Source organism: Zeus faber, assembly GCF_960531495.2.
Source record: "Zeus faber genome assembly, chromosome: 10".
NCBI classification, from domain to species: Eukaryota; Metazoa; Chordata; class Actinopteri; order Zeiformes; family Zeidae; genus Zeus; species Zeus faber.
The window spans coordinates 22,595,882-22,608,958 of NC_137199.1; the positions used below are offsets into that span (position 1 = coordinate 22,595,882).

Genomic DNA, 13,077 nt, shown 5'->3' on the forward strand with positions numbered 1-13,077 from the left:
GTGTGTGTGTGTGTGCGGGGTGTTGATGGTTCTCTGGCAGAAAGAATATTTACTCTAATTAGAGGCAGCTAATGCATCTCCAGGTATCAAGGCCGCGAAAAAGTAAATTGGGGGAACAGCGGAGCGTTGTCCGGGCGAGCGGCGGAGGAGCTTCCTTTGTGTCCTTAGCGGTTTTGCCGACAAACAAAAGCGTCGTTAATAGAACGCGACGCCGTCCCCTCACCCGGCGCTCCGCTCAAACGCTCATTAGGCAAATGCTGAAAAATTCCTTCACCCTCAAACTTGCACACTCCTCGAAACGAAACCCGCCCGCCCTCCCCCTCTCTTTCGCCTCCAAACTCTCCTCCATTTTGCTCCCCGTCCGCCGGGTCCTCGCAGGGAAGGTCTCTCTGTCAACCCTCTCCTCCAGATCACAACAATAAACAGAATTTTGCGGCGCATCGCGACCATGGCTCTTAATAAAACACACAAAATCCCCTACGAAATAATAAATTCTCCGTTGGGGAGACAGAGGCAAATTTACGATTCGCCCCCCTCCCCCCTCTCTCTCTTTCTCCCCATGTTTTAATGCATCATAAACACTTTGGTGTTTTTTGGTTTCAGTTCCAATAAAAACAGAGGGAGCGGGGGTGTAATATCTGGAGCTGGGGGAAATTAAATCTGAAGTTCCACTCCTCTCCTCGGTGCACTCCCAGCACGCACGCACGTGCACGCGCGCACGCGCACACACACACACACACACACACACACACACACACACACACACACACACAGCGTACTGTACACACCGCAGACACACACACACACACACACACACACACACACACACACACACACACACACACACACACACACACACACACACACAGTTAATCAGCAGCCCTGGGAGAAATCTAAGACCACATCTACACCCAGTGGAGGGAACCTGATACAACCACCCCACCTCCCCCCGTCCCCCCTTTCTCTTAATCATCGGCACACACGCTCTTGTTGATAAATTTGGGGAAAGGTTCAGAGAGCTTATGATTATACAAAAGTTAATGAATACTGAAATTGATCTCAAACAAGGAAGCTAGGAAGGAAGGGAATGCGAGTGAGAAAACATGAAGACTTTATTAGAAAGCCTCCGACGGGCTCCCCTCGCCTCCCCACCACCTCCATTTTCTTTTCTGTGTGTTTTTTTTTTTTTTTTTGTTGCTTCTGCTGCTATTTTCAAAAGTCTTCCCAGTGTACGGTGACACAACCCGACTGCTGGAAAAATAAATCATATTTTCAAGTGAAGACAAATGCCTTATCCGCTGGGAGTAGCTGGAGGCTATGTAGTCATAATGGCTTCGCTCTCTGCCGCCCTCGTCCTCTCTCTCTGTCGTTCTCTCTCGCTCTCTCTCTTTCGCTCTCTTTCTCGCTCTCTCTCTCACTCTCTCCTTGCTCTCTCTCTTTCGCTCTCTCTCCCTCTCTCTGTCTCTCTCTCTCTCTCTCTCTCTCTCCCAGGGAGTTTCCCTAGACCGGTTTTAAGTGTCCACCCAGCCCAGCCAGACAGTTCAGCTCCGCAAAACTGCAGCCGTGTGGATATTCCTTTCCTAAATCATACTCCACATTAGCCAGAGCCCGGGCCGACCGCCCCGGAGGCGAGCCGCTGCCTAGCCGCCATTTTTCGGCCAACGTCAAGAGTCCACCTAATAAGTCCCAAAACGCAGAGTAGGCAAACACGGAATTAACATCGCGACACGCGGCCTGGCCCCCGTTGACGTGGATCCCCCGAAATGCGGGCCGTACCCGCTCGACTCGGTGCAACTCGGCCAAGGCCGGCTCAGCCCAAAGAAGGCCAGCTGCAAAAGTCTGTCTCCCTTTCTCCCTCTCCCTCCCCTGCTCGCGGTGCTATCAGGTTGCCGCTCCTCCTCCTCCAGCCTATTACACAGGCCTCTTTATGCTGCGCTGAGAGCTGCTCATGTTCAAACACTCCTGGGAAAAGCTCCTTAAAACACGTCAGGATGAGAGGCCCTGTCTGGTAAAATATTAATAGGAAGTTAATTGGTTGTTAATGGACCGGTGCTCGCATCGGCCTCGCCGTCCATTAGATAGGCCGCAGAAACGGCCCATTCGGCGGTGTCGACTTACCACCTCCGAGGGGTAATTGTTTTCCGGCCGCCGTGGCCGTGGGTTGCACTAACAGGGTGTTAGAGTCATTATTGTCACTTGGGTTTTTTTATATAAAGGGTTTCCTGATGCTTTATTGTGCCCCTGTGCCCCGGGTGCCAGACACTTTGCGATGCTATGGCTGGCACGGCGGCCGATCCGGTTACTCCGCTGCATTGTGGGGGCCTTTCAGGACTTCCTCCGCAATCAAGCCGCCGCACGCACTCCTGTGTCGTATTTCCTTTTGTTCGTTGGGAAAGTCCTGCGCTCCACACTGCGGAGGTGGAAGAATGGAATCGTTTAAAATCTGTTTGTGAGGAGCGCAGTGTTTGTGCTTTCTGCGGTGCTGCCCTCGCCTACAGTCGGCATGTAATATTGATGGAGCGCTGACTCCGACAAACACAGAAAAACAAATGGAATCCAAGCTGAGTTCAAATGCCGACGTTGACGCATACATTTTTGAACCTTGCAACCCGACAAAACGCAACTCCTTTTATACAGAGCCACATCGGGGCGTGTGCCAGCTGGGAATATTTTTAGAATGAAGTGATATTTCAGCGTTTCCTTTTTGCGCCGGAGTCGGTCCAGCCCCGATTAATTTATAAGAATGACAAATGCTTGAAAGACTTCGTCCGGGAAACGGTCCTGAAATGACAGTTGAGGTTTCTTGAGACGGGCTGCTTTTTACAGCTTTTTGGGGCCGTTTCAATGTGCCGTCATCAAAATAGCTTTCTTCTGAAACTTCTGTTTCGGCGCCGAAATGCAAGCGTTCCCATTCCACATTGTCTTCTGAAGGCCACGCTAAAACCACCAAAAACATGATCATTTCCATATTTTTTGTTTTCATGAATTTTAAAAGGCCAAAGTATTTCTGAATACCATGCATTAATTCATGGCTAGGAATTTATTACACCTTATGTAAGTCCTTTCCATGACTCTATAATTCGATAACCTTGTACAAAAGCTGTTTCTCTGTAGAATTACATTACGTGGCAGATCCAGCAGATGGTCCTGCAGCTGCTGCAGATCCCCCTCTAGATGGCAGTATAACACAGGAGTCTCATTTATAACGTGCAACCCCAGCCTGTACAACAGAAGGGTGGTGTATTTCTTGTGGTGGGACCAGGAGCACCCTAACCCTCGGATGGACTCGGGCGGAGACAGATCCACGTGAGAAAAGAATGGACGAGACGAGGGACCGGCAGCACGGGCAGCTGTCATTGTAAAGCATCTGTGGACGAATGCACCTTTATTTGGAAAACTATGCAATGTTTGTCATTATGGCTCTGTATATAAGCAGACAATACACACTCATGCTTCACATTGTGTTACACATAAAGCCGAATATAGTTGTAAGAAACAGGCAGTCACCAGAACCTCAGTACTTGGAAGGAAGCTAAAACAAAGGTTTCCTGGAGATCAACAGCTACGACAAATGCAAAGGTTCGACAGAGTATAAGCACTGGTAAGTAACAGTTTAGTGAAAGATTAGAAAACAGTGAAAAATCCATTCGGAGCAAAAAACATGCTTTTGTATAACCATATTACACTGAAAAAAACAAAAAGAAAAAACAAGCAGCAGTCAAAACAAAAGAGAGCGTTTGCCTTGCCTTCTTTCTAAGTCGATGAATTGGACGTCGGGGGTCGTCGTCAAGTAGCATCAGTTCGTTGCTTTTTTTTTTGTTTAAGAAAAATACAAACACATCTTTGGTATGACAGTAGTGTTCCGAAAATATGTAGTAATTTGACACAACAGTTCAGCGTTAATTAAGCAGGAAGATAGGAAGGGGAAAGCCTCTTTATTTTTTTAAACCGGATCTCGTGATCGACTTTAAGAACCAAGAATTTCTTAAAAGTATTTTAAAAACCCTATCGACTCTCAGGCAACGCAAAATTTCTATGAGTAGGGGAAGCCCTTGTTCATATACATCTCTACAAAGAGGCGGAAATACAACAAAACGCCGCCGCCGCCAAACCGCGGGCATCTGCCAAACCGCGGGCATGCGCCAAACCGCGGGCATCCGCCCTCCGTGCCCCCACCTCGACGTCAGCGTGAATTTGGGAAGATAATACAGTACAGCCCAATCCTTGCCGAGCACTATCAAGCACAACCAGTGAGAACGAGACCGCATGCCAGTGGTATAAATACAGATGGACATCGCCAAGGCGATCGATGGAGGAATGCACGGCAAAAAAAAAAAAAAAAAAAAAAAAGGTTCCAGAGTAAAAGACAACTTTCCAGATCAGCTTTGCACGAGGAACATACGATGTACGTGTAAGTGAAATTGGCAGCGAGAGGATTTACGAATGAGGCGTCATTACATCACACGTAAGCTCCCGAACCACGTGCCAGCCACCGCCCTAATTGACCTGTTTTCTTTTTTTTTTTTTTCCCCCTCCTCTATTAAAAAAAGGTTTGGGAAAAAAAAAACAAAAAAAACACAAGCTAGATTGATTTTCTGACCCCCCCCCCCAGGGTTTCTGGTGTCACGCGAAAGGGCTCCGGGAACTGGAGTGAACCACGAGTGCGAGCACCCGGGGGCGGGGGCCTGCCAGCCGTTGCTAGGCGCCCTTGTGAAAGAGGATGGGCTTCACCATGCCCGTCAGGATCTTGGGCACGTGAACGCTCACTATCTCTCCGATCATCTCCGGGAAGCTGACGTGAATCTGCAGCGACTGGGCCTGGATGAAAAGGTCGTAGGTGAACTGGTGGAGCTTCTTCACAACCTGAGACGGAAATCACAGGACAATTATCTTAACAATGAGTGCGGTTGACATTAAAAACCTAAGTGTTGAACAAAAAAAAACAAAAAACAAAAAAACCTAGAGGGTATAAATGGTTCAATTAAATATAAGCCTTTAAGGGGCTTCGGCAACCAAATTACTATCATTTAGAAAAAGTTCTGATTTGCCCAGCCTAACAAAGCCTCCGGGGCCAGACCTGACGAGGCGGACAACCTTTAGACTTTAACCCGCCAGGAAAAAATAAAAAAATAAAATTCATGACGCGCTCGGTTAAATCTTGAAAATCTATTCCAGCGAGCGCCGGGCGCCGAGAAGGCAACGGCGGCAACATGACCCCCCGATGGCGTGCGTGTAGCAATCCAGACCAGAGTCGTGCATTTTTTTAAAACGGCGTCACACTCCCGATTTAATCATTAATCACTCAACCGCTCCTAGTTTGTGTTTCAAAAGCACCGTTCAAGGGGACCCAGGATGGGGGAAAAGGAAAAAAAGTCAACCTTTCCCAGCGCTTGTGCACGTACATCCGGGCCTCTGATGGGCCTGCCGACACACAAGCGGTGAAAAAAAAGACGACTCCCGTCGGCGGGCTCCCCATTTCAGAAAGCGTGACCCCCCCCCCCCACCCCCCGGGATTCTCTTCCTCCGTTTCCTAATCGAATGAGGAAAAAATAAATAAATAGCCTGTGCGTAACGGGGTGATAGAGAGAGCGCCCCACGCCCCACCCACCAAGCAAGCAACAAACAAGTTGTGGAGTGGTGCGTGGGGAGCAGTAACTCATTTGCATTTAAAGCGGCACACACAGGATCTCGTCGACAACAGCATGGTTTAGAGGCATGTTACAACGGCTAGAATGCATAATCCGAGTGGTATTTTCATCCACCAAAAAAATAATAAAACTTAAAAAGCATGTTTCGGGGACGTCAGAGACAAATTATATTATATTTATATTATTATTAAGTTAAACCTGTTGAAATGGAGTGCAATATGGGAGCTTAAAGACTTAAAGACTGTGAGCTATCTATCAAAGTACTGTGTGTGCTCGAACTGGTAACAATCCTTGATACTTTGGGGTAAAATAGCAGGTGGGATGCCGCTCATCTCTCACACACACACACACACACACACACACACGCACACACGCACACACGCACACACGCACGCACACACGCACACACGCACACACGCACACAGAGTCAGAGGTCTTTTGCAGTTCAAAGTCAGACGCATGCAGGGTCCTTTTTTGTTTTTGTGCGGCAGGACTGTTCTGTTACCGGGTGAAGGTAGTCGAGCAGCTGCGTGAGCTGGAACAGCCTGTGCATGCGGGTGGTCTCCCCGTAGCGGCTCGCCAAGCGGTCCAGCTCGTTAATGTAGGAGGTCCGCAGCTCATTGAAACAGTGCTGGTTCCTCAGGCCCTCCACGGGTACTGGAGGGGGCAGAAAGAGAGTCACTCCTGAGGATTTTTATCTCATATTATAATTATTGTTGTTGTTGTTGTTGTTTTCTAATTCCTTTGCTGTCAGCATGCTGGGCATACAACACAGAGTATTTGTATGACCTTGCATCTATGACAGAGTAATTCTGCAAGTGGAGTTCAACTTCTCAACCTGCAACGCAACTCTTTATTCATTCTTTAATCATCAAGAACTGCGGCAATAACCCTGTGGACGACCTGCGGGGTGACAAGAGCAGAGTTTTGGAGAACGATCTTACCACGTTTTGATCTATAAACAAATGATCATCATTACTTTTCCAACACAGAAACAAACAAACAAACAACACGTGCCTGGAAAGACAAACAGAAGCGTCAGACGACAACGTGGGCAGGAAAACTGGAACGGCAATTTCGGGACGTGGCCTCTTCCTGTGACGGCTACGGCGGTAAACGAGGGAGAAAAGGAGAGGGAGGCGACCAGTGGGGCGTTCGGGCGGGGTGTGTGTGTGTGTGTGTGTGTGTTCGAGGCGGGTGCGCTGTGTTCCTGTTTCTGTCGGAGCGACTCACTGATGCTGAAGAGGAGCAGGGCCTTCATGCAGAGGAACTCCTCCTGGGTGATCCGCAGCATGCAGAACCTCTGGGAGAGCAGCTGCATCCTCACACAGTGCTCGTACATGCTGGACACATGCATCCGCTGCCTGCGCGAGCGAGCGAGAGAGAGAGAGAGAGGGAGAGAGAGAGAGACACTATTGTAATAACTGTCATGCCACGAAAGCAGAATTGAGAGAGAGAGGGAGAGGTGAGGGGTGGCATCAGAGGGAGAAAAGAGGGTGACAATTAATGGCACCAGAAAAGAGCCTTAATAGAAGGAGTGGGGGGTGGGGGGGGGGGGGGTGAGAGAGGAGATGGAGAGGAAAAAACGGGCCCGTGGAAGGAAGTGAGAAAAAATGAAGGAGATGGATAATAGAAAAAGGGAATGAGAGACAGAGAGACGGAAAAATGAGGGTCAGATGGAAGGGCGGGCGTATCCATTACCGCGCAGGTCGGCGGCGGCCGGCCGGAGTGACAGAGGTCTAATGCAGAGCGAATGAGCACTTTTATTTTATTTTTGGGCTGCATGGAACGCCGGCGGAGGAGGGGGAAGCCGGGGCGGCGGGCCGCCGCGGGGGCCCCGCCCGCCCCCCGCCTCCGGGGTTCCAAACGCGAGCGAGCGCCGACGCCCGGTTCCGCTCTGAACGCAGCTCGCCCATGTAAGCGGAGATAAATATCTCGAGTTTTGTTGTTGTTGTTTTTAAACGGCTTCCCCCGATTAGAGCAATCTAACGATCGCAACAGAAGGGTACACTTTGGGCAGCGGTTAGGAGGAGGTCACGGCGGGAGTCGTGGCGAGTTGAGATGAAAGGAATCGACTGAGCGCCCACCTGAGGCTTCAGGTGGGGATGAAAGGGAATAAATAACGTGAGGTGATCCCTCTGCGGCCACGTGCAGCCGACGCAAGGGGAGAGCGGCGCCATCCCGGCTAAAACAAAACAAAACAAAACAAAACAAAAAGAAAAAGCAAAAAAGGACAAAAACCCCCGTCTGGTGTTTTTCCTTACACAGGGTTGGGTTTTCTTTTCAACGCCGCGGCGACGTGTGAAATCGATGTCCTCGCCAGGGTGTCAACAATCACGCAGTCATTTGGGGTTCGTTTGACACGGTAATCGAAGACACACTCTGAACGGACGTCGACGAATGCCGAGGCACGTATTTGTTTCACTTTAACTTTCACGGGAATTAAGTCGCTATAATAATAAGTCAGGTCAACGATTCGAGGGAGAAAGTGTTTTTTATTGATTATTATAAATTTTTCATTTTCTTTTTCTTACTTACTCATTGAAGACCAAGTCTGGCGCAAAGTAGAGAAGGGAACTGTTGGTCAGGGTGTAGGACCTCCAGCCCAGAGCGAACACCATAACCCCCATCCACGAGGACTGGATCACTGACATCCGGTCGTCCACGTGCAGGTCTCGGAAACCTGCTCCAGGTCAATAACAAAAAAAGACAAAAAAAAAAAAAAAGTTGACAATCATTTTTCTCATCGACATTCACTTTAAGGTGAAAAATGTGACGTGGCATTGTACAAAACTCAGGGGTTCTGAGTGACGTCACTGCCTGCCTAGTCTGGGCTGGTGTTTTCCTACAGTCTCCAGGCTGAGGTTATGCATGGATCTATCGCCCCCTAGTGGCTGAAATCTGAAAAACGCTGTTTTTGGAGGCATGTGATTAAAAGACTCAATTTCGGCCCCTGGCTTGACCCTCACTCCACCCACGCCACGGGGACTGGAGCGCCCTTCTATACATTTCTTTCCAGCATTTATTTTTGTGACATTTGTGAATTTGTGACGTGGAGAGCCACTAAAAGTTAGAACCGAAGGCGGCCGTCACCCCTGCACGCGTTGTTCCATTCCAACCGGTAGATGGCGTACTGAGCCACGTTTACTCTCTGTAACGTCGGCTTAATTGCGTTTGTTAAGAGACAAATATTATGAACAGTCGTATGTTTCAGATTACACCTAAAGAAAAAAAACCACCTTCTTCTCGTCCCAGCTCGGCGCCAAGTGTGGAACTGGCGTGCTTTGGTTTTGACCCAGACTGCGCCGTGTCAGTAGTTTATCGGACCAGCATTGCCTGGCAGGGCCTTGAAACTTATGGGGAAGCTGACCTTGAATGTTGAGTAAATAATCTGCATACCTCAGCTAAATTTGGTTTAATAGTTGGAACTGCAGTTGATTCATTCTGTTGCGGTTTCTCCTTCATATCTATTTCATTGTATCCTTGTTATTTTACTTTTTACTTTATTCAACTCTTCTTTGAAAAACCCGCCCGACGCCGCACGACGCTGCCTCTTGTCTATTTTATTTTTTTTTTTCTTTTCTCAAAATAAAATTGCCCTTTCACAACTAGGCCAGCAATGCGAATGTCAGGAGAGAGGAGTTATTAACTGCGGCGCTTAACAGGTAATAATAATAATAAAAATAAGCAGCCCCCTCGCCTGGCAGCGCCTTGGCCCAGCGCACCACGGTGACCAGTTGTCGCTCCCCCAGCTCGTTGAGGCTGGTGAGCAGGCAGGCGGGGCTGTCCGCCAGCCCGTGGTCGTGCCCGGCGTTCACCACCATGGGCTCGATGGTCTGCAGCAGGTTGAGCAGGGACAGGTCGGGAAGCAGGGTGGGGGCCGGGGCCGGAACCAAAGGCTGGGACAACACTGCGGACACGAGAGCACAGCGGGCGGCCAAAGTAGCACACGCCACGCGACGGGATTTTCACCGACCAAAGTAAAAATAACAATATAAAAGTATGATATCCACGTTCTAACCACACTGTTGTGGCATATGTTTTCCTTTCCAGCCCCCTCATACTCCATATTTTTAATGGGAACATATTGAATATTTTACACGTAACCGTAAGCCAGGTGCCAATTCCGTGGAAAGCACGTCGGCATCAAATTTACATGTCCAACAGTCCTGGGGTACCTTGAGTTTGGATGACGGCTCCAGGTTCCAAGACTCTGTCCTTCTTTCCAACCCTTTCTACAACTGCCCATGACGCGTGTGGCTGCTCTTCCTCCCCGTTCCTCGTCCTTGTTCCTTGTCCTTTTAGCCTGCGGCCTGATGACGGCCAACAAATTAATAAAACCAAAACAGAGCACTTTCTGACAAATGCGGGGTACATGTCGACAGACAGGGGAAATAAGGGAACAGAGCTTATCAAGGTAATGGCCTTGATAAGTTAAAAAATTTAATAAAAATTGTAGAAAAATATCAAAGTCATCCATTGCCATAATGCTGTAGTTCGGGGGTTCTCAAAATTGTGATTTGAGTGTCCATTGCTGCACTCTATTTGTTACGGTGAGTCGAGGCTGGAACATCTGATTACCTGATCCAGACCCAGGGCATTCACGGGATCTGATCTTGTCGACGACTCTCCCGCCGCCCCTTTTTTTTATTACATTTTTTTTTTTTACTTGTTCTCAATCAATGTCTCCAAAACGATATTCAAACAATGAGGCTCTGACCTTTGAGGCTCATCCCCGCCAGGAAGCACCTTTTTAAGCGGCACGAGGCGCAGTTCTTTCGCCTCAGCTTGTCGATGGTGCAGTCGTTGCGGCTGGCGCACAGGTGGTTCTGCTTACCTGGGGACACGGACCGTTTTGCAGATGAGGGTGGTGCATGAGCAATTCCCAAATTATCATTCATAGCAACAACATGTAGGCACGAACGGATAGCAAATGCTCGCTCTATTATCTGAGGTCACTGTGCTCTGCCTGCAAGAGTGAGTGGGTGGACCTAGTTAATTGAACAAGCTTGCAAGCAATATGGTATGTGTGTGCGTGTGTGTGCGTGTGTGTGCGTGTGTGTGTGTGTGTGTGTGTGTGCGTGTGTGTGTGTGCACGCGCCTGTGTCTGTGCGTGTTTGTGACAGAGACCCACCTGCTGCCGCCCGCTTGAAGAATACCTTGCAGCTGCCACAGGTGACTGCTCCATAGTGACAACCCGAGGCGTCGTCGCCACACACCTGACACACTCTGCGGTCCGTCAGATACACACTCATACCTGGAAACATACCCTCATACCTGGATGTAAATAGATAGATAACCTTTATTTAAGAGCGATTCGGAGCAAAGCTCTCGTTCGCAACGCAAAATGCATGGTCAGAATCAAGAAGTAATTGACACATTAGAAAGTGTAAAAGGTGTAAATCAACATTCTTATACGAGGCGCCAACGCCGTAACACGCGGCACAGGCTTGAACCCGACAGCACGACCACAGACACAGTGAAGTAGACGTAACGGGCAGAAGAGGTGGGGGACAGGCGAGGAGGTCAAACCAGGAATTCAGTCAAGGCGACGGGTTTATCCATTCCGTTCAGAGCCGGGCAGGCAAGGATACGGAAGGAGACCCTGGAAAGCTGGGTGGAAGGTACCGGAGTGGTGTGTACACAGTATAAGGTGGGCATAGAAGACATGTTGTCACAATGCTGTGATGTCACAGATCTGATTGGAGGGAGGCCGATTGGGAGGGGCAGAACTCTAGGAAAGAAAGAATCTTAGTCTTATCTGGGTTTGGTAAACGCTTATGTTTAATCAGAGGCTTTTGAATAGCCACACACACGCACACGCACACACAAACACAAACACAAACAATTGGTAACATATAAATGTTACAGAACATCCCAAACATTAATTCACATGGGCTACTGTTAATTATTATATATTTTTGGATCGTCTTATTTCGTTGGATCACACACCAGGGAGAAGCAGGGACAAGCATCCAGACAGACAGACAGACAGACAGACAGGCAGATAGACCCACAGCCAAGGACACCTGCTAATGTACTTACATCAAACCTCAGATTTAAGTCGCTATGTTTATCCTACATTTGGCCGATCGCTATGTAACGTTAATCCTTCAATCCAATTTTACATTTAAACTTTTATCTATGCTAAATACTTCTGATCGCAAGGAATACGCTGCCATTCAATTATTCCACCTTGGTAAATGGTTGTCTGCAATATAGCAGGGCTTTGCCAAGTTTGCCTCAGTCAAAGCCTAATGGCATTTGAGCGCTGCGGCCGTGAAAATGATTGAACGCTGACAGTACAATCAGTCTCTACTGTACAGCAGCCTCGGGGGGGTCACAGCAAGTTTCTGAAATATACCTGGCACATGTTCCAATAACAGCATGTTGACAAAACGGTATAGAGCCCCTGAGGGGAATTAAGCGGGGTACGTGCCAAATGTGCCGCGTTCACTGAGATATAGGTCAGTCGAGGGACAGCTGCCCTCCTGCCCTTCCCTTCATCATGTGAAGTTTAATTGCAAAAATGTAAATAAGCTTTTCCAATATATATAAAATGATACATACACACACAACACACACACACACACACACACACACACACACACACACACACACACACACACACACACACACACACACACACACACACACACACACACACACACACACACACACACACACACACGTTATTAACGTTTTACCTGACGGAGTCAGGAGTGTATTCCAGCCATCCTGTGGTCTCGGTCTTGATTGTGGAATAATGCCGCTGGGCAATCGCACTTTGGTAACTTTCCACTGCTCCGGAACCCGGTGCCGTCTCTGCCCGCACGCCGCCACCGTCATCGGCGAGGACGCAGTAGCAGCGCTCCCTGGCTCCAAAGGGCTGTTGTCCATAGTTACAGTATTTACAGAACGCACTGTTTCCGCCGGATCCGCTCCGCTCCGCCCGCTCGCTGGCGCGCCAGGTCCCCGCCGCGTCCCTGAACTGCGCGGGGCTCCCGGGGTGGATGGGGTAGGGCTGCGCGGACAGCAGCTCGTCCAGCTGAGAGGGGACGGGTCGTTCGTCCATGGCGCCGCTCGTAAACAAGTGAGACTCCCTGCACAGGTAGCGCGCCAGGCTCTGGCCGTGCGCCGCCGCCGCCGCCGCCGCCGCCTCGTCGGACTGGAGCAGATCCATGCAGCTCACCGGGTACGCGCCGTGACACGCCGCCCCGCGACTGAACGCGTCCTCTGCGTGCGTCTCGCCCGGGTCTCGCCCGTTCGCTTCCGAGCTCGCGTCACCCGCCGCCCGAAACTCCGAACCCTGGAGCGCGTCGCTCGGGTGCGCGCCAGAATCCAAACCCAGCGACACGGACACGGCGCTGCTGAGCGCGGCGGCCGTGGTGGAGCTGCGCGGTTCTTCTTCACGCACGCGGAAAGACAT

The 13,077-nt window shown here is 49.6% G+C and overlaps 1 protein-coding gene across 1 annotated transcript; it reads right to left on the bottom strand.

Moving 5' to 3' along the window:
• Positions 1–3,351: 3,351 nt before the first annotated feature.
• LOC307235939 (progesterone receptor-like) lies at positions 3,352–13,077 on the bottom strand (the record flags this gene model as incomplete). The annotated part of the gene is made up of 9 exons (XM_080008198.1): positions 3,352–4,863; positions 6,154–6,305; positions 6,882–7,012; positions 8,187–8,331; positions 9,349–9,558; positions 9,827–9,961; positions 10,369–10,485; positions 10,783–10,925; positions 12,356–13,077. 9 exons carry the CDS (start codon positions 13,075–13,077, stop codon positions 4,699–4,701), a joined length of 1,920 nt encoding a protein of 639 aa, XP_079864324.1. The 3' UTR covers positions 3,352–4,698.